Consider the following 21,163-nt stretch of genomic DNA (forward strand, 5'->3'; position numbering starts at 1 on the left):
TACAGTAAATTTAACGCTGCATACTAGGACAGTGATCATACTGAGCGGGGAGTGTGGTATACAATTTTATTTGCTTCTTTATTATACATGTATGAATAGTTGGCTTCTTTTTTTTTTTTTTTTAACGGCTTTTATGCAATTCCATTAGATAATTACATATGCTTTCATACATACATATACATTATATTTATATCCAGAATTTTTCGTAAATTTATTTATTGTATACTCATGCATGCACACATTCGTATATACATGTATATATATACAGCAAAAGAGCAAGAAATTTTTGGTTTTTTTGGATAAAATATTTTGAATGCATTTAAGATAAATTTAAGGAACTGTCACATGAATATAATATATATACGTTTCGTTTCTGCTTTAAATGAGAACTAGAATGCTTTGGAAATTTGAACGTAAAGTGTTTCAAAGTCAATAAGAATTGAATATAAGCCGAATTGTATATTTTCGTAATACAATAGTATTTATTAATAGTAATATCATATAATAGTTAGATACATATATTTTTAATAATTATTTTATTAGTAGAAATTTGATATTAGATTAGTTTGTATTTTTAGTTGTTTTACTTAAGTAACAAATTTACAGTTGATCTCAAAACAATCGCAAATTTTTAATGAATTAAAATATTCCTTACTTCAATTTGCCTGCATTTGCCAAGCGTTAACTGAACTGGCGGAAATTGACGAAAATTATTTTTATTCTACATCTGTCGATCTGATGCTCGATTATTGCTAACTTGCGAAGACGTCATATAAAAGGCTGCAACTAGGTGACATATGACTTTTTGACAGCACATATCAATAACAAACATATGCTGAATTTTCGCGCAACTAATTAAAAATTGAAATAACTGTAACGAATGAGCCTACATTGATGTGACATTGATTCGCATTAAAATTGTAGCTATGTTGTCGTTTGAAAAAAATAATAATAAGCTTTCGAGAAAAGTTTCTGTTCAACGTTTCTAAGGATTCGTTTAACTATTCACCCCCCACAGCTTTTCATTGCTAGCATTTTGGAGGGTTTAACTATCGTCTGATGGCAGCTAATAGTAAAAATCGCACTTTGAGCGTCGCGTATGTATGATCGGTGAAAATTATTTTCAATTTGCTTATTTGCTTATTGAAATGTGAGCAGTTAACAGAAGCAGCTCTCTTTCCACTGTTTTATTTGAAAGCGTCAGCTTGTTTAAAGAAGTGAAACACCTTGCAAATAGCAAATAGCTCTATGGTAATTAGCCTGAATACTTATTCAGTTCAAGGTTTTCGGTCATATGTAGACATCAGCTTCTTATTTATTTGGCCAACTTGAGAGGAAAAGCTTTAAAGAATACAATGCTATAGAGTTGAAATGCGAACGCGCTTTACTTCGCATAGCGATTGCAGTTGTTTTGTGAAAACTGTAGATCTCCCTAAGCATAATACAAGTATATAGCACAGGAAAACGTGAAGAGGGAAGAGGGAAGAGAGAAGAGGGAAGGAAACTTTAGTTTAGAAATTTAATAAAAAATATTTTATTTTAAATCCTTATTGTTACGTGTTTTATATAAATTATAACTATAACTAAGCCTAGCAGATCGATTGCGCTGAGGAGGGTCAGATCCAATGGGAGGGGGAAGTTGCGCGATGAGTTTGTCGAAGGGGAAGCGGTCGCGCAGTAGTAAGTTAAAGCTAAGAATAAAAGTTTTAGTTGAAATAAAGAAATAATTTAAAATTTATGCGTACTTATGTTATATCATAAACTTGAATATACATAAATAGGAGTTTTTTGTGTGTCTGTGTTCAAATATGTAAACAAATTGTAAAAATTATTTACACATATTGTAAGTGGGATTAGCATACTAGGGCTGCATATAAAACGGAAATTGACATGCTTTACACATACATTTACAATAAAAATTTTTTGTTAAAGTTTTCGGTTTAATTGAACAAAATTGACATCAAAAACATTATTCCTCACACATATGCTTCATTTTTGCATTCGTATTTCGTATTTATTCCGGGATTTTATACAAAAAGCATAACTACCGTTTTTTTTTTTTTTTTTTTTGTTGATGTTGGTTGTTGTTATTGTTGTTTAAATATTACAAAATGTACAACTTTTTTTTTCTATTTATTATTTACTGTTTTATATATATTTTATGTCATTTTATAATTAATGCTTAATAGTTTTTGGGTAAATAATTTTTATACTTATTTATTTATTTATTTTTGTTTTATTTTCCTTTTTTTCGTTTTAGTTTTAAATAAATTTATTATTTTCTTCTTTATTTTATATAAAGTGTCAGTTGTGTTTACACAATGAAATGTTGATTACATGAAACCCATTTATTAATTTGGTTGTAGCTTGTTTGTGCATGACTGTTATTTGTTTGTATTGGTTTATTTGTTTTGTAAATTATTTATATTTCATAGATTTTAATTATATTCAAAGGGTCTTTAAATAAAATTTATTATAATATCTTTATATATAGGTAAATAACTTTAGTTTTATGTAACTATTACTAAAAATGCCTAACTAATCATTTGGAAGATTTTTTTTATAAATTTCATTATTAATTTATTGTATAATTTTACTTCATTTTACTGTTGATGAGGTTTAAAAAGCACACTTGCTTTCATATTATATTCCATTAAAGTTAGAGAGAATCTGTCTCCGTTTCGCTTTTTATTATATTTTTATTTATTTCATTTTTCCCTTTTGTTAAGCTTTTGCTGATTATTTATTTGCATTTTCTTATTTATTAATTTCTTTCTAATACATTTTTTTTTATTGAGTCAAAGCCCATGGACGGTACCTAAAGATATATCTTTTTAAATGCCTCCTCTAATATTTTCTTCTCGAGTTATATTTTACCTAGCATTGGATGAAAATTGAAGGGTTAACTAAATATATTACACTATTTGTGAAGCAAAATGCGTTATTCCGTTAAGCAAATGTATTTTCAATAGGAATAAGCATTCCTTGCGCTGCTCTCTTTGCATATCGAGTAAAGCAGTTAGGAACCCTTAATGCCGGATTGATTCAAGCGTTGCGATGGACTCGAAAGTGGTTCGAAACGAAAGAAAACAAATGCAAGTGTAACCGTTTGCAAGAAGCAATCTTTTACGAGCTCTTTTCACTGTCCGTTGTTTCTTTTTTTTTTTTTGTTTTTGCGAAGTAAAAATTTTCAATGTGCAGACGTATTCCGAATAAATTTCGCAGAAACGTTTTCAGTTTTACAAAAAATCTGATAGTGAATAGATTTAGTGGGACTATAACTCCAGGTAGTAGTCGTTTTCTGTCTAATCAGTAATGACCATAATATCAGAATATGGCTGTAATTTTTGTTCTAAATTGAAAGAAGATTTTACATCAGGGAGGTTGTGCTATTCACCAGTTTTTACATATTCGACACATTCACATTCGTCTAACATTCTAACCAGTTTCAATCATGCCTCTTTATGATGTGTCCGCCTGACACTGAGAGTGCTCATTAGCGCGTCCACTGCAGATGACGCTCTTATCTAAGTAAAAGCGAAAGTTCGCATTGTAAAAGGAACGTCTAAAAGTAATTGGAGTCACTTGTGAGAAGTGTCGTCTTAATTAAATTTCGTAAAACATTGAAGATTTTTTTAAGGATTACATGTGTTTTGCGTTTGTGCTAAGGAAGGCTTTCATATGCCAAAATAATACATCAGATGAACGAATCTATAATAAAAAGCATTCTAGAAATTTGTTTTGTTCGAAACAATTCGGCAGCAATTCTATGTTCATGTTATTATTGTCTTACGTTACGTTAAATGCACGTATACTACTTCGATTTCAATACCTTTTATTCTTGTTTGCTTTTCATTTCGTTTAGTAGTCTTTTAAAAGAAGACGTTCGTAAAACCATTAGCTTTTTGTTAAACGTTTCGAATGGAATCAGTGCGACTTAGCAAATGAAGGCCAGCAATAATTGATCTCGATCAAATTTTCAGAACACACTACCGTGCGCAATTTTTTTAAACAGCGGTTTTGCTTCCTCTCTTTTGCTCTTTTTTTCTTTTCAACAATATTTATAAATTATCCAAAACTTTTATTGAAAATGGCACGCGGAAGACGATGATTACCATTTTTCTATCGTTTGCTTAGCTCCTTACCGGCCAAAATTTGTTGTGTCTGGTTCGCCAAAATTCGTGCAAGAATTTTTGGTGAATTTCGCGCAGGCTTATCCTCTTATGAGTGCAGCAGCAAGACTAAGTCTACGATTTAAAAATTTTTGCAAACACTAATGGAAAGAAATATTACAGGCGGTGACCGCTGACCTGCCAAGTGTAACAAAGTGTTCCCCGATTTAAGAGGCAAATGTGTTTGCGAGAAAGTCGGCACTCGTACACGTGCACGTGCTGGGCTATTTCAATTTGTTCCATTTCTATTTGGAAGCTAACTGCAATCTGACTTCGTGAATATATTGCTGCCGAACTCGTTGGAATTTCTTTACAAAATTGTGTTTAATTAGCTGCACGTGCTTCTTAACCACGTATGCCTTAAAAGCAAAAATATTTGAATTAATTTTCTATTGATTTCTATTGTTTTGTTAATTATTTGGCGCAGTTTGAACTTAAAAGTAGACTCAACTTGCCCCAACGCAAGTCGATGGAATGAAAGTTAGGCGGTAGGTTGGCGATATTGTCAATCGTTGAAAATATTCTGTTTTATAGCTCGTATATAAAGTAGGTCTCTATCGGCGATGAAGTCTCCTCTCACTATTCCTTTTCTTTCAGAACATCTACATAGAACGGTTTATTTAAGTGAATATTTTGTATATTAGTTTTTCCCCCTCTTTTACTTGGCTGGTGCTCGCATGCATTTTGCCTGGAAATGTCAGCAAAATGTCCACATTTGTTTTCAGAAAGTTTAAAATTAATTTTTTTTTTTTTGTTTTTTTTTGTTAAAATAAAATAATTACAGCAGTTATTTTTTTAAACCATATTCTTTTTTAGAATGATATCAAACGGTCGGGGATACATTGTGAGAAACAAGTTCAGCTTGTATCTCATTTCGCATATACAATTGCACATACACGTTGTTGTTGTCAGTTAGGGGAATTTTTTCCGTAGAATTTTGATAGCTTTTGCGGTTTTTTTTTAATGTTTTACATTTTCCTCCTCTCCTTTCTGCATGTGTACATGTTATTAAGGATTTTTACATTTTGTATTTATGTGTTTGTGTAGCGATTAAAATTCAGTTTAGTGTTTTAGGTTCAATTTATTTTTAGGATTAGTAGCCCCACACCTGTCAACAAAAAAGAAGGAGAGAAAAAACAAAAAAAAAAAAAAATGGAAAATTTGTTTGAATTTATTTTTAGTCACAATATAGCATAAAATGTTATGTTGTTATGTTTTATTAAAAACTTCTAACAAAATATAACAAATGTTCGTTATTAACGCTTATTAAGCCAAAGTGTCGTTAATTACTTGAAAGCTTTAAAAGAATATACTTTTGATTCGTTGAAAGAGAAAATAAACTACTTACAGGTAAGCCAGCTTTGCCTGCTGGTCCTGCTGGCCCGGAGTCTCCACGCATGCCCATAGGACCCTGAGTAGAAAATACATAAAAAAAAACAATATAAAGCAGTTTCAGTGTAAGGAGCAAATCCGCTCTCTAAATCCGTGAGAAAGGGATTCAAAAATTTCCATAATAATTTTTCGATATGTTGGGTTTAATAAGCAAACTTGCTAAGCCGTCATATTTGTTGTTAAATTTTAATTAAACTATCATTTTTAGACCTGCATGCATTCATTCATTTTTTAGAAATTTCAAAATTTTTAATTTTTAAATATTTTATAAAAATTTAATTTTTCTCAAAGTTATAGTAGGTACAAAAAAGTCTCCGCCTGCACTCATGGTAAGCGTTTTACAAAAAATATCGTCTGTCGTATGTTGGCAAAAAGTTCAATGATTAATTTTGATATCTTAGGTTGGACGAGTTTGTTTTAAGAAAAAAAGAAATTTGAATTATTTGAATTTGTCTTACCGGTAAACCCATGGGCCCTTGGTCGCCTTTCTGTCCTTTTTCGCCTGGATCACCTTTGCGACCGTCCAAACCTCTTTCTCCCGGCGTGCCAGGATGTCCAGGTGGTCCCATTGGTCCAGGAGGTCCAGGCGGTCCGTAAAGCTAAATTTGTGTGTACGTTCGATTATTTGAAATATTAAAGTAACTTAGAAAAGGAAATCATTTTTCATCTTACATATTCAATAGTGGGCATATGTGGAGCGTCGGCCATACCGTCATCTTGTCGTCTACGCATTTTTCTGTACTTCTAGTGAAAGGACTAATCAGAGATTGTTCTTTTTTTTCTTTAAGAAAAAATCTGTTATATATCAAACAGAATACTCACTGAATCTCCGCGATCACCTTTATCACCTTTGGCACCAGGATAACCAGGCGGTCCGGGTAGACCGGGCGGGCCCATCAAACCGGGCGGACCGATATCGCCACGATCACCTTTCTCTCCGGGTGGTCCTTGATAGCCGGGTAACCCGGGAGGTCCCTCGATACCCGGCTCTCCCGGTAGGCCATCTAAGCCGCGTGGTCCTAAAGAGCCTGGTTCACCCGGTTCGCCAGGCTCACCTTTCAACCCATCGCGTCCATCGCGACCATCTTTCCCTGGCATACCAGGTGGTCCAGGAGGCCCTCTTAACAGAGTAACTGGAGGATCGTCGTAGTCTTCATCTTTTACACCACCAGGACCGTAAATCTGTCGTGAGTGCAAATAAGTGAAGCAGAAGACGTCGTTTATGGGAAATGTACAAATGAATGACTATAAGGGGGATATTTCGCAAAGAAAAAGGACACAGAAATAAAAACCAATTATGAAGAAATATTTTTTGATTAAAGTCTTTCACTCCAATTTGCTTCGTTATTAGCACGCGCACAAGGTATTGCAGAACGCTAAAGGAAATGCCTCTAAGTAGGCATTCAATTTGAGGAGCCAGTATGTATGTATGCATGTTATTAGATTCGTTGTTATTGTTATAAATATTAATTGTTTTAGTAAACAATAATCAACTGCGGGTGTTGTGCACCAATACTACATATAAGTGCCGTTCCTCTTCTGTTATTCTGTGTTTGCTAAATCCAAAAAAATTTAATTTTTTTTCTGGCATGTCTTGGTGTAAGTTGTCTAGTTTAGTTTAACTGTTGGTAATTGCGGTTTTTTGTTGATGTTGTATTCCTGCTGCTGCTTTTTCTGTGCTTAAATGAACGTAAATCCTTATATATGCCTACCTGTTTGTGTGTGTGTTTGTTTAAATTGTTATTATACCATATATGCATACGTAATACATAGTGCGCATATATACACATATGCGCGTTTTAGTTAGTTAATTAAAGTTTTGTGAGTGCGTGTGCATATGTGCTTCTGTTCAGTTTGTCAAAAAGTTTTGTTGGCTGCGCTTCAACTTTTAGATAATATGTAAATTTGTTTGGTAAAATGCTGGGTTTTTTGCTCTCCATAGTGCTTCTTTGTGCTGGTCTGAGTTGAGAATTATATTAAGATCTTTCAAATTAGCGTTGCTGGTGGATACAACTTAATTATTAACAACATTTTGAATAAATTTGCACACATTTGACATTGATTTTATTTCGGCTTGACTGTTGCAATAAAAAGAAAAGATTTAGTTAGGTTGCCATGGTTGGTTATGAGCTTTGAAAACGGGTATCCGAGCAGCAACCTTCCACAAAGTGTATAATAATGTTGAGTAGCATCAGATTCGACGAAGATTTCTTTGAACACTTTTCTTTTCACGACTGATATAATAGACTTGGAATTCGGCCTACAAGCATTATGTTGCTTAAACATCAAAATATCAATAGAGTTTATTATGATAAATCTTCTGCTTGAAATTGTTATTTGTCCTTATTTATCTGTGGATTTGTTTTCGAACGCACATATTATAAACCTAACAATTCAAAAATGTATTTTTAGCTAGAATTATTATGGAACTATTTTTTGCAAAACGTTTCTTTAAGCCTAAAATAAAACATTATGGTAAAAATGAAAAATTTGAAGATAGTAAGTCTTTGAAAATTGTTTCAATAGAAAAACAAAGAAGAAAAAGTGGGATTTGCATTTTGTGAAGACCTATGCAACTAGGATGAAAGGTGAAATGATAAGAAAAACAAAAGAGAAAGACTCGCACAAAGAACTCTCAAAAAGGAAACAAGGGAGTTTTTTTGGGAACAAGAAAAAGAAGAAGAAAATTCGTATGCTTTTGTTAAGTAAAAGAGATATGATTGCAAAAAAGAAAGGTGGTATTTAGGCTTTTGATTTTACCTGCACGTAAAAGAAGAGAAAAAATTTCCAATTTAATACCACAATAATCGTTTTCCGAGTTTCCGACTCTGTATTCTTATTGAACACACTACGGATATAATTGGAATTAGTTTTGCTAGCAGTAGTGATAAGGCTTCTCCATAGGCGTCGACATCTCTTTAGATCAATTCGCTCTCATACCAAGCTGTTGCACTTTTTAGGAGAAACGTGTCTATCTAAATGTGGCATAAAATTGCTCTCAACATTGTAATTGTTCTATCAAATGACGTAATTGAGGTACAACTACGAATTGCTTAAGATTAGGAGCCACATTGCCATCTCTTAAATACTTTCAACTAACTTTTGTTTTTACATATACATAGGATGTGTTGTACAATATAATAATATTTGCTTACTTTCGAGCGTAATCTCGTTGACAAGATTCCAGGAGGAAAATTCAATGAAACAGTTCGTCAACTCTTTATAAAAATACAAAATTTATAATTTTTAAAACGTCATATTTTCGGGCAAAAAATATTATTTTTGATATTTTGCCATTCTTGAAAAGATACCGAGTGCAATGAGTCCTCAATTCTTTCTACAATCACATATTTCACATATAAAATTTGGACGTTCGACTAGATTGTAAAAATGAAGCATTTTTCGGAACATTCGGATCTTTTATCTGAATTATTTTAGGTGGGATTCTTAAGAGTATGTAGTCACTTCGAATTAAAATAGTTGAAAATTCGTACGCAATTGGGCCCGTAAATGGATAAATGGATCGCATGCGCGAACGGAAATGCGATTTAAAGTGAAAATAATAATAATTTTCAGTGTGTTGTGTTCTTTATTATTTAGTGGTGTTAGTGATGCCATTTATTTTACGTACCGTTATACGTTGCGTATGAGTAACAAGAATTTTTTTATTAAAAATAAAACTTTCCAACAGTTCTGCTTTCATATTTAGATTTGTACAAGTTTTAATATCAAGGGAAGTTAACACCACATACGCACATAATATGCAATAGTTTGCGAGTGTATTTCATAAGGCATTATAGAAAACCATAATATATTTCCAACCCGTATACCTCTCCATTTATATATGGCGGGCTAAGCGTGGTGTTGTAGTTGCCGTATGTGCCCTTGTGGTTTTTGTTTTATTACTTTTACTTTTCTTCTCTTCGAACTTTTCGTTTTTACTGTTTTATTATTTAGTGGTGAAATGTTTTTTTGCTTTTCTCTCGTTGTTTCTGTTGTTCCTGTCCTTCCGTTACCTCGGCAAGCCATCAGAACTACTCTGCTTTAGTAGTGACAAACTAGAGAGGCGAGGAGCATATGAATATGAATGAATATTCTTACCGTTTAAGTTCGGAATTGTTATTTTTATAGAGGATATGTGCATTGTTATATGTTTTGTGTGCATGTTTATGCATGCTGTCTGTATTTTTGAGTAGCTAGTAGTAGCAGATACTTTATGATTCCCTAAACGACACATAACCATATGCTTGTTCAGCCAAAAGGATACACACGCACTCATGCTCAAACACGTATATGTGTTAATTGAAGGCTTTTAAGTGCGTTTGCAAGAATTTTAAGGTGTTTTTGCTTATTTTCTCTTAAATCTTATCGCTTTTTTTTCTGATTCTGTATACGATGAAATATGCAAAAGCATGTGTGTTTGCCTTTTGTTTAATATAAAACCTTTGTAATCTTTTTCTCTATCATTTTTCTTCTTCTTTTTTTTTCATTTACAATAATAACTTAACAACTGCATACATGAAAATATGTTTTTGTGTGTGCCGTTCGTAATGTCTGCACCACTATGTGGGATATAAAAAGTTTGTGTTCTAAGAGTTCTTTCTTATTTCTTTGTTTATTAAAACGAGACATGGTTTTGCTTTCATCTTATATACAGATATTGTCGTCGTCGTATTTAGTAATTTTCTTAATAGTTCAACACAAACTTCCGGATCTTTTATTTTTTTTTTTTCTTTTCATTTATTTTTCACCCCTTCCTCCTGGCCATGTTCTTTCAACATTTTGCGGTTATTGTTAAACTAAAAAAGAAAAAAAAAATAGAAAAAGTAAAAAACTTTTCTTTACTCTACCACTTCCTTCTCAACCGTATTCTCAATTTAAGTTTTATTAGCGTTATACATTATTATAATATTGCCTCATGCAATTTGGATAGAATGCTGATGATAGTGTTGGTAAAAAAATTAACGAAAAACTCTATTAGAAGTTGCGCTGCTCGGAGTTTGCTCAAATATGAAAAAAAACTATTGTTTGGCTGCTTTTTGTTTCCTTACATATGAAAAGCTGGAAAGTTAAGTTGTATACTTTTATTAATCATTGTTAGAATTATTATTTGCGTTCCAGACTTTGACAACTAACATTGTAAGGAAGAAGCTGAAGTTCGAGAAGAGATCCCCGTTGCGTGCATTTTTATTAGAGCTCTTTTGGTCACACTTACAAATGTCTTTACACTTTATGAGGTGTTTTTCCACCTCTGGTAGAATGTTGAACTTATTGAACGTTCATATAAACGTTACGTGCACCTTACATCTTTCCCTGAACTTCCAAAATACACTTGACGCACGTTCGGGAATAACTTACGGCAATTAATCAAATAAAGTTATCCAGTGACTGTAACCAAAAAAGGACATTTTTAATGACAAATTGCCTTCTTCTTGTGAGCACATTAATGACCGTAAATTGATTTGTCAGACATTGTAACTGAGAGAGCCGGTTTAATAAAAAAACCTGTACCTGGCTTAAACAATTGAAAACTTTCAAACTCGTGAAATGGCTGAATATTCGTTTTCAAGCAGATTGCCAGGAATGCGAGCAAGTATTCATTTAAAAGTTGACATTTATGAAAATTACACGTCAATAGCATATAAATGTGCCCCATAGATAGGTTGTGTAAAACGACGTCCTTTGAAAAGTTGGAATATTGGAATGCGTTAAGAAAATTCAAAAATATTTTTCCAGGCAATGTTTTAGGTGTGTTTTCGAAGAAATATATTCCCGCGCTTTATATATTTCATAAATTTTATAAAAAACAGGAAAGAAGTTTTAAAAACGTTAGATTATTCTAAAAGATTTATTGCACAGCATGTTGTTTAGGTGCAACTTACATTAGCTTATTTATTTGTCAGGAACCTTTTATAGCTTTCCTTTATACTCATTGCATTACTTAGTTATTACGTTTGTAGTATCTACAAGAAAAGTTAAAGAATTCCTTTCTTTTCTCCTTTTTTTTTTTTGTTTTGAAAATTTATACTCCCTTGAGCTCCTTTAGGGCACTTCGACAAAAGCTGCAAAAAATATTTACAGTTATTTTTACATCTACCTGCCAACTGTGAAACAAATGTTACGCACTTAGTGAAAAAGCTTTTTGAATACATGCAGAAAAAGTTTAAAACGAAAAATTTACATTTAAAGTATATTTAGAAGAAAGTCGGATTTCAGACATCCTTCGTATAAGAAAATGCAAACATATTTCGAGCAGAGATATCTGAACGAATTGTAAGCAAATCTCAGATGTTAGCTTCCATTCCAGTTTACGATTTCTGTTTTAACCATGCGTGCCATTCAATTCGAACCTTGATAAGCCATTACGCAACGCTAATTATGCTTCCGAAGCAACATAGAAGTATTAAAGGTATAAAAAATCCCTTGAGTTATTTATTTGCAGAAGGAACTTTCCATTCTATTGATCCAAGGCCTCCTCTTCGTTCTTTCAAAAAGTCTTTTGGAGCCATTCTTAGGTAGAATATTTAGATGTCTTAGATGGATATTTACATTGAAATTCAAATCCATACCTTCAACAAGCCTTAAGCTGTTAAAGAGCTTTTCCAGTTTAGTTTTAGTGCTCGTGATATTTTGTGTTCGGAAATGCGTATGAGTCTCGAATTCTATGAGACCAGCTGCAAACCAAATTCCCATAAGCCAAGAAACTATTATAGAAACTCCTGCGAGCCATAATCTAAAATGTGCCCTTATTTCCACTTCTCTACTGCACATATTTCGACGCTTAAGTAATTAAGAACACATTTTCGTGTTTTCCTTCTCGCCAGGGATATATATATACATTTTTTTTTTTTTTAAAGTGATACAAATGATTTTTCAATTTCAATTTAATGCCATTTGGATGGCAGATGTGTGAACCTTGAATTCGCATAGATAACGGTAATAGCATTCACCTCCATAGGCCGATCTTTACAATTTTTCCACCAACGTATTCACTTAATCATTGTCTGGCCATTAGGATAACTACGCTTTCGATTCATTGTTTTTATTGCTGTTGTGGCGGCTGTTGCTAGACCTCAAAGGTATAAAAATAATGACAATGATAGCGAATTGTAGAGTATTCTGCGTGTACGTGTGGGAAAGAATTAGTTATTGCCGGTCAGCCTTACGTATTTTTTTTTTAACGTATCAAGCAAAACAGAATATTGTGACGCGTCATGTAATTTTCAATTTAAATGGAAATTTCCGTTTTTGTTGCTGTTGTTGCTCCAAGTATGAGTGCGTTTTGCATATCAAATTAATGTATTTTTAAATACAAAAAGAATTCGCAGAAAAAGGCGCAGCCCTACCCTAACCCATTAAACAAATGTTGTCTAATAGTATTCACTCAACTGTCACTGCAATGGATGCTTGTGTGCCGCTGTGTATTTTTCCATTGCAGAGAGTGACTGCAAATTTAAATGATAAATTAACTTTTCCTTAAGAGATAACAGTAATAGTAGGAAGCATTGAAAAAAAGTTCGCATGTAGCCGACCTTATGTAAATGCCATGCTTAAGATGTTGACATTCAAAATGTCTTTCTGATAAGTCCGACAAAACCAATTTGATTCTCTTTTATATCTCCATTTGCCTGACGATATCATAACTAAAAACGAATTATTTTTCGGACGTTTCTTATGTGCAGACTGTAATCCTAGAGTGCATTTTGACTGTTGTCTCGTTTAATGGAAATAGTGTGAATAAATAAATTTGACGTATGGATGCATTTCTTTGGTGCTAAACGCTTGACTGGGTTCAACATCTCTCTCAATTTACAAATTTTGCTGTTTACGTTTAGCTCGCGAACATAATACAATTAAATAATAATTGGCGCCAAAGTAAAGACAAAAAGGCGACTTATTTTCAAGTTAATATTAACATGAGGGCAATTTCGGCTGCTCTCAGGCAGCAAACGTGGAAACGTGGTAAGCTTAGTGAGCAGCGGTCTGTAAAGCTATTTTTGTTCCGACGGGTAAATCTTCATACTCAGAAATAGCCACGGGAGATGCTATAAAGAATTCTCGTTTGCTGTTGAAATTCTTCCGGTTGCAAAGGTTCAATTCAAACAGAAACTTGAATCGTTGCGTATGTCTTCCAGGTGACATTTACAAATAAAATCTAAAATTATAACGGATTATAATTATAATGGTCTTAAAACTTTACCTAACTATAGTGCCCTCTAAGGACTGCTGAACTAAAGTTCCCTGGCTCATCCGACAACGCGGCGGGAAAACCAGTTCTTTCCAAGCCAAGGCTTCAAGTTCTTAAATTTCTATTGATTGATCAGTGCAGCAAGTAAGAAATCTGCTTTAATTACATATCTTCGGACCATATACAAGGTAATACTAGCAGCTTCATAGACTTTCGCATTCCTTTTAAATTATTTGAGCTGAAGTGTTTAAAATTCAACAATTATTTGAAATTAAATTTTGTACATTTTTTAATTTTTAGTTTTTCAATGTTATTGGTTTCATAAAGTATATCTTAAACTATATTTTTCATATAGTTATTGCTTTTGGCATTTTATTCGTTAAAAGTACACTCACAAAAAAGCTGTTGTCCTAGTTTTATGCTGACCCACAATTGTTTAACGAAACTCTTTTCGTTTCTCTTCCCCCTGCCATACAAGCGTACGTGTGCTTGTAACGACTCAACAAATTTCTGGGCACAATGCCATCTGTGGGTTTTCTTATATGCCGTTTCCATCTGACGTCTACGCGCATATATTGCACATAAACCAAATAAACACTTAGAACCGTATGCAGTAGATTGTCTTTTTTAACATTTATTGGAAGTTGTAGGCGTTTTTATACATTTTCCGTTCACTATTTATTTTATTGTTTCTTTTACTTCCGTTTTTTCATTTCTATGCAGTCTAAAGGACAACAAATTCTATGAGAAAATTCAAACAATTTTCGTGCTGTTTAAATAGACTTTACAATGGATTTTCCAGCAATTGAGCTAAACTTTTTTAATTTTTGTTAGGAAATCGAAGAACAATTTTGACCGAATTTTCTATATGCACTACATTTTATGGATTATAGGGGCATTTTTTGCTTAACTTGTGGATCGCTTTCACAATACATCTGTACTCGAATCACGTCGTATCCCAAATTCGTTTGAACTACTGAATTGAGGCAACACTGTGCGTGGAAAGATTCATCTTTATACGTAGATTGCTGCTGCGAATTTGCGCCTTCCAATATTAGGCATGCTGAGGAAATTACAGAGGAGCATACTACGACTTCAAGTCAGAATTTCGTATTCATCTAGTTTATGTAGAACATACGAAGGCCTCGTGCTTATTTCCGGCAATTGCAAGCGAAACGACAAAATTATCATACCATTGTGCTATATGGCTCAATATAAGAAGCGATTTAAGGAAAACAAAACCATTGTTCTGTAAAGCAAACTTTTGAAACTTGACAACAATACGCTTTGCTCTCCCTTCTGCCAAAAAGCAGCTCTCTTGTTAGGAGAACTTTTAAAACGATATAAAAGTCATTATTTTTGCAACATATATAAAGTTTGTTACGCGTCATATAATCATTGTTACTTTTTTTTGTATCTCTATATATCTTGTTTACCTTTGAACTTTTGTCAATTGTGTACAGAGAATAGAGCGAAGGAGGAATATCTTAGTTTCACTAAGGAAACGTTTATCGCAAACTCTGCAAGCACACATATCAAGAAGAGAGAATAAAAGTAAAACAAAGGGGATTTAAATTTAAATGCTTAAAGTAAACCTTAAGCACATTAGATCTGCTAGAAGGTTAGCAAAGTAAGCTTTTAAATACGATAGAGGTTAGATTGAATTTCGTATGCTACGTTTTGTCCAACAGCAATAAGTATTAGTAATAATATTAGTGAGAAGCGAAACTTATTTTGCCTCAATCAGGGCGGGAGCACGAGTTTCTTCGTGCTCAGATTGCAGTGCAATTAACAATTTTGTTATTTTCTTAAAACAATAGCTGAGAGTCCCTCCCAACAACAAAAGCCTTTGATTAAGAAAGAATTTTTCTGTTATCCTCGAACTGGAACCTGCAGATGTATCGAACTTGCAACAATAATGATAGTGAACCATTTCCATAGTTCGTCTCATTTTCAAGGAACAACACGGAAAAAAGTTGCGATTCAGTTATCCCATTATGTAATAAAAAAAGCATCGCAGTTCTCCAATCTTTGTCTCCTTAAGAAAATGTGACTGGGAGCAAGTCATACTTTTTAGTACTTCCTTGTAATTCTTCTGTTCCTCTCAGAAAGATTTAAATTCCAAGCGTTGCATACAAATAGCAAACGTGATTATTTTATATATTTACCTTCTTCTTAAAAAGTGCTTTATCTATTAATAATAACAAGTAAGAAGGTTACATTCGGCGAGGACCGAATCTCCTATACCCAACACTGCGCTTTCCGCATTCTACTCTCCAAGTTGTTTTATTTGGCAATCACATCACCACCAGATCGCGTTGTTTGCCATACTCATTTTAGAATGAATCCATTTTTAGGCAGATAAAATATCTTCATTCGAGGAAAGTACAAAATAGTTTTAAACATTCTGTCTTGCTTAAATTTTTTCACGTTTGCGCGCAAAGGGTAGAGTGTTTCGTAAAGTGAATGTGGAGAATTTCAGCCTTCTAACGTTTATAATTCACAGGTAACGAGCAAAAATCCACAAATTTTTGTTAAGAAAAACGGAGTTGCGTTCAAATTATGCTGTGGACTTCTGCTCTGACCAATTTGGCCCACTGTCAGTACCAACCAATGTTTTTATCAAATTTGAAGTCGATATCTTCATTTTTGCGACCAAAGGAGGACATGGCTTAATCAATTCAGAATTTCATGCTGACCAAGAATATATATATTTTATAGGGTCTTTGAAGAGTCCTTTTGGTTCTTACACATATTATGAAAAAATACGAAACGAGTATACCCACCGCCCACACATTTCAGTGGTGAGTGCAAAGAAAAAGAAAACCAATCACTTTCGAGATGTGTTAGGCTCGTTGACACACTTTGAAAGTAAAGCCTAATGTGTTGGCTGGTAAGCATATGTTATCCTACATATATGCCCTTCTCGTTGTGTGGTTGTATGCTTCAGCATATAGAACTTTAGTGTTTTTCAAGCGTATGTTCAATTTAGTTGGTCTTTTCGGCATCAGTGAGCGGAGGTGTTCGGCAAATAGCCAAGTTACGCAATTTTATTAAATGCTTAAGATGAGAGCACAAAAATAGAGTAAACTTTAGGAATTCATTGATTTTGTTTCTTTTTTTTCTTTTTGATGAACTTTTAATGCTTTAAAGATTTGAAGAAGAAAAAAATAAATATATTTTTGAAACACTTAGACTTCCATTAACAAGCACATTTGTTGTATATGCGAGAGAAAATTTGATTAGTCTATGCAAAAATGCTTTAGCCATTTAATGTTTGTTAGCACTCGTCGCTGTGCCTTTACATGTGGTTTATGATAACCAGACCATTTTCATAACATTTTCCTTTCGGATTTGTTGTTATACATTTCACACACAAAATTCATTTTCTAAAAACACCCATGAGCTGTTATTCTATGCCTCTTTATATAGAAAAGAAATATTTCCAGCAAAAGCTAAAAATTTAGTTTTATATGCATACACATCTGAAGACTTGGGAGTTTATTATTACAAAAAATAGGGAGAAGCAACGTCCTCAGTATCTGAGCACGTTCTGCTTCTTGTTAATAATGGGGTTGACAAGACTCATTGTTAGGCAATAGCACATCTATTAAGGATTCATTATCAAATATATGGATCTGCATCAGGCGTAATATTCATCACTAAATTCCATTGTGGAGCGTTGTCATACAGAAATATTGAAATATTCAAATGACAAGATTGAAAAAACTGTGAAAACGATAAAAAGGAAAGGTGTTTCTCCTGAAAGTCCTGTGAAAACCGTAGGGGTTGAAATGTGAAATATGTTACAATTTTCCGGCTTCGTAAGGAAGGGATGTCGAAAAAAAGAAACGAAAGTTATCACGACTCCTTGGCTAAGTTAACCCAGTAATTAGAGTAATTAGCAGTCAGTAGCAGCTCGACAATGCATAACCTAACGACAATAGGAGATACGTTTAAGAGTATTTAAATCGTTGTTTTACTACCACGGCTTTTAATATTTGTTAGTCGCATTTTTCCAAAACTCACAAATTTTCCTTTCTTCACCTTGTACGCTTTAAAATACAGTTTATCATTTCATATTCAAACTATTGTTAAATTTGCCCAATACGCTAATAATCTCCGGTAAGTTTTCTATATCAGTTTTTAAAATAATAAACAAATAACGTAGTTAAATTAACTTAAAGTCCATCATATGTATAGACGTGTAAACATCTCCGATGGTATTAATGACAAAATAACAAAATTCTCGTCAAAAGAGGAACTATTTGCATATAAGCATTCAACGAGTAGAGCGAGTTTTATATATATTCTCTGTACGTTTGGCTAGCGAAACTAATTGATTTAAAAATTTCCCAGAACTCAGAATAACATTTAGTTTATTTTCACATATTTTCGAGAGCCATAATGAAATTTGTACATATTCAGGCCTTAATGCGAGGACTTGCTTTCATATGATTTCATTATCTTAAATTTAAAAGCTTCGTTGAGCTCGTAACACTGCTTATGCGTACGCTGTGCGAGTAAGTATGTCATACATAGATAATTGTCTAATTCTCATTGCCTTTATACATATTTTAGAAAAGTTATACTATTCTAAAAGGAAAAAATTGTTTTCTTATTTTTTAGTAGCACTAAAAACGTGAAGTGCAAGCATTCATTAAATAACAAAATGATTATTAAAAAGTTGTAGGTGTTGTTTGTTCAACTATGTTCCTACATTTCAATGACATAAGGACCAATTGTTATTTTTATGGGTCATGGGGAAAATAACTGACTATTTTTTCATGTCAACGCATAAACTATTTCTGTCCAAAGTGTCTTTAATTCGGGAAATGATGCGGCTAGTGCCTTGAGATGTTGGTTTCTCTCGGAAAGCTCTCACTACTTTTCCTTTTTATACCCAAAGCTAATTCGCTTCGCGGAAATACATACGCATGCGTACAGGCTTGTTAATTAACTCATAAGCTAAGAGAGGAGGAAGGAGCTACGAACCTTTTAAGCCTCACATGAATTAAATAATATCGTTAGATAAAGAAGAACGTGTGCGAACCCGCGTGTAAAGGATTAACAATTTGGAATGAAAGTCAATGTAATTAAGAAGTTTCGTGTTTTTTTTTTGGTTTTCTTTTTCTCTGACCTGCCTCCATATGTGCCGCCACAAGAGGGGCGGAGAAAAGGAGTATTTGTGAACGTTCAACCTGAGAATGGAGACATCAGATACGATAGGAAAGACAATTGCTGATAGATTGTTCCAGTACGGCTAAAAAAATGACGTGCGGTGTACAGGTAACATGAATTATCTGCGACTCTTCTGCCATCAAAAGAGAGCAGTTGCTCATCACTTTTCTTGTCTGTTCCTACAGGGTTTGTTCGGCCTGGTCTCTTGCTGAACGAATAAAAAAGGGTTTCTGCTACGCGCAGGAGGTCTTTAATGAACACCAGAAAGGGAGAAGAAGAAGAAAAGGAGCCTTATGATGCAACTGCATTCAAATAGAGTACGTTCGAAGAGATTACCACTTTTATGGAACGGTCGGCTTTTCATTCTAACATTGGTAATTTGTGCATCCCGTATAAACAAAATGTGCTAAAATATGTTTGATGGCCAAATATTTACTTTTGAATTAATAAACGTTTTCAAAGAGCTTGTGTCCTATTATTTATTGCTTCAATTCAATATAACTTAGCGCCCCTTGCCTAAGAATGGAGAACTAAAATATTTATAATTTGTATCCTAAAGTAATAATTTGCGCTTTGCATCCAAAATTAGGCGACTGAAGTATTTTCTCAGAATTATAAATGAATTTATTTCGCAAACCGAATTTAATTGAAAATTGATTAAATTTTGTAGTCCGACATATTAAATTGTGTTTGAATTTGCATCAGAAAAGTATGTAGGTGGCTAGTATTACGCAATTGTGTAAAACTTCAATTGAATTTATCTATTTGTGTGATATCACTACAATGCTTAATATCGATTGTATTATTTTCAAAAACTTTCCTATGAAAATAATGTCACAATAAAGTGGTGAAAGGGTAGAAGTCTGAAAGTCTTTGAGAAGGGTTTTTGCAAACAGACCCTACCACCACCTGGATGGTAGACAATAAATTCTCACTACTTCGAGAACATATTTCATACGTAAGCAATTGTAAAATGACAGATCCAGAGTTTAGAAGCTTGAATAGAAACATGTATTTCCGTAAGTTTTATCTATACTGGCTTTGCTTCGTGTAACGTGTTTAAATAAAGTAAATTGAAAGGTTTTCAAATTTCTATATATGAGAAAAAAGCAAAATTGAAATTACTAATTGTCGCAATCGCATTAGCTTGTTCTTGCCAAACTTGGCCGAAAGTTAAATCTTAACTGCGTAGAAAGCTTATCGTAGAAAAACCATTTAAAAGGAAGTAAAACAAAAGGTAATCAGTAAATAAATATTTTACAGCTGCCAGACAAAGTGTAAAGATATCGCAAGAGTAAAAAGGATTAAATAAAAGTTGAACGTAACTAGAAAGCTGCAAGTGAGAAAAATATATTGGCGTTGAGACAAATCTGGTATAGGTAGGTAGATGAATGCATGCTTAGTTTTAAATACGCGTAACTGAACTGCAGACACATTTATACGCAAGAAGAGACAAGCAGACAACCGGACAACCGGATACGATAAATAGATGCTTAGGTAATTTTCGACAATTATTGCATCTTTTGTAAGCATTTCTTGACGTTTCCTTCCGATGACATTTCGTCTAAGTAAATTGCATCTGCACCTGTTCGTTGGTAAATAGTGAATTCAAATTTTTCAAAATCTTTTTTTTCCATCGTATTTGAAGTAAATATAACGAAATTTTTATTATTCATTTATCTGTGCATCTATAGCTTGTCGTTGTTGTTTAGCAAGTTGTTTAAAAGTTGTAACGGTTTATTATTTGTTGCTACCATCACCTTGTTATTGTCAAAGAACATATGCTCCGCTCGTGATGGTGAAGATAATAATGACGATGAGGGTTGGGTATTGGCGGTTTTGTCTTCTTTATAGCCTGGTGAGATATGAACTCGTCTCTTTCTGTGTGCTTCAATTCAAAAAATAGATACAAGTTACAGTCAAAATCCATCACAGTACGCATTGAATGCCGATACTGTTTATTATTTATCGGTTGTGTATTCATTTTATATATATTGCGTCTTCACTATAACTTTAAGTAGGGTTTGTATGCATTTGAAATATCTTTGATTTGACGATACAAACCGTAAATTGTCATGTTATGCTCTTTTGTATGTATTGTAACTTAAGGATGTTTCCCTCGCACATCAATACTGTTTTGAAGCATGTACAAGCAACTGCAAATTATAAGCACATCGAGACTACTTAACATTTTTATTGGCACTTGTGCGATATACATATAGAAAACTTT

At 33.3% G+C, this 21,163-nt stretch overlaps 1 protein-coding gene across 8 annotated transcripts in view; it reads right to left on the reverse strand.

Moving 5' to 3' along the window:
* The window catches only part of LOC119635114 (collagen alpha chain CG42342), a 127,517-nt gene that overhangs the window by 3,804 nt on the left and 102,550 nt on the right, over window positions 1-21,163 (reverse strand). For 5 of the 8 annotated variants that reach the window (XR_005247021.1, XM_038029701.1, XM_038029699.1 and 2 more), the window contains 4 exons: window positions 6,387-6,746; window positions 6,237-6,308; window positions 6,023-6,163; window positions 5,521-5,583 (listed from right to left, as the gene is read on the reverse strand). Coding sequence is in view for 7 of the 8 variants with exons in the window: in XM_038029701.1 (XP_037885629.1) it covers window positions 5,521-5,583; window positions 6,023-6,163; window positions 6,237-6,308; window positions 6,387-6,746 (636 nt within the window). In the remaining variant the exon portion in view is untranslated. Of the gene's footprint in view, window positions 1-2,417; window positions 5,281-5,520; window positions 5,584-6,022; window positions 6,164-6,236; window positions 6,309-6,386; window positions 6,747-21,163 lie in introns of those variants that run through there. The other 3 variants (XM_038029700.1, XM_038029698.1, XM_038029702.1) reach the window with 2 other exon arrangements.

The sequence above is a fragment of the Glossina fuscipes genome, unplaced genomic scaffold (assembly GCF_014805625.2).
Source record: "Glossina fuscipes isolate IAEA_lab_2018 unplaced genomic scaffold, Yale_Gfus_2 3, whole genome shotgun sequence".
In the NCBI taxonomy this organism is placed as follows: domain Eukaryota; kingdom Metazoa; phylum Arthropoda; class Insecta; order Diptera; family Glossinidae; genus Glossina; species Glossina fuscipes.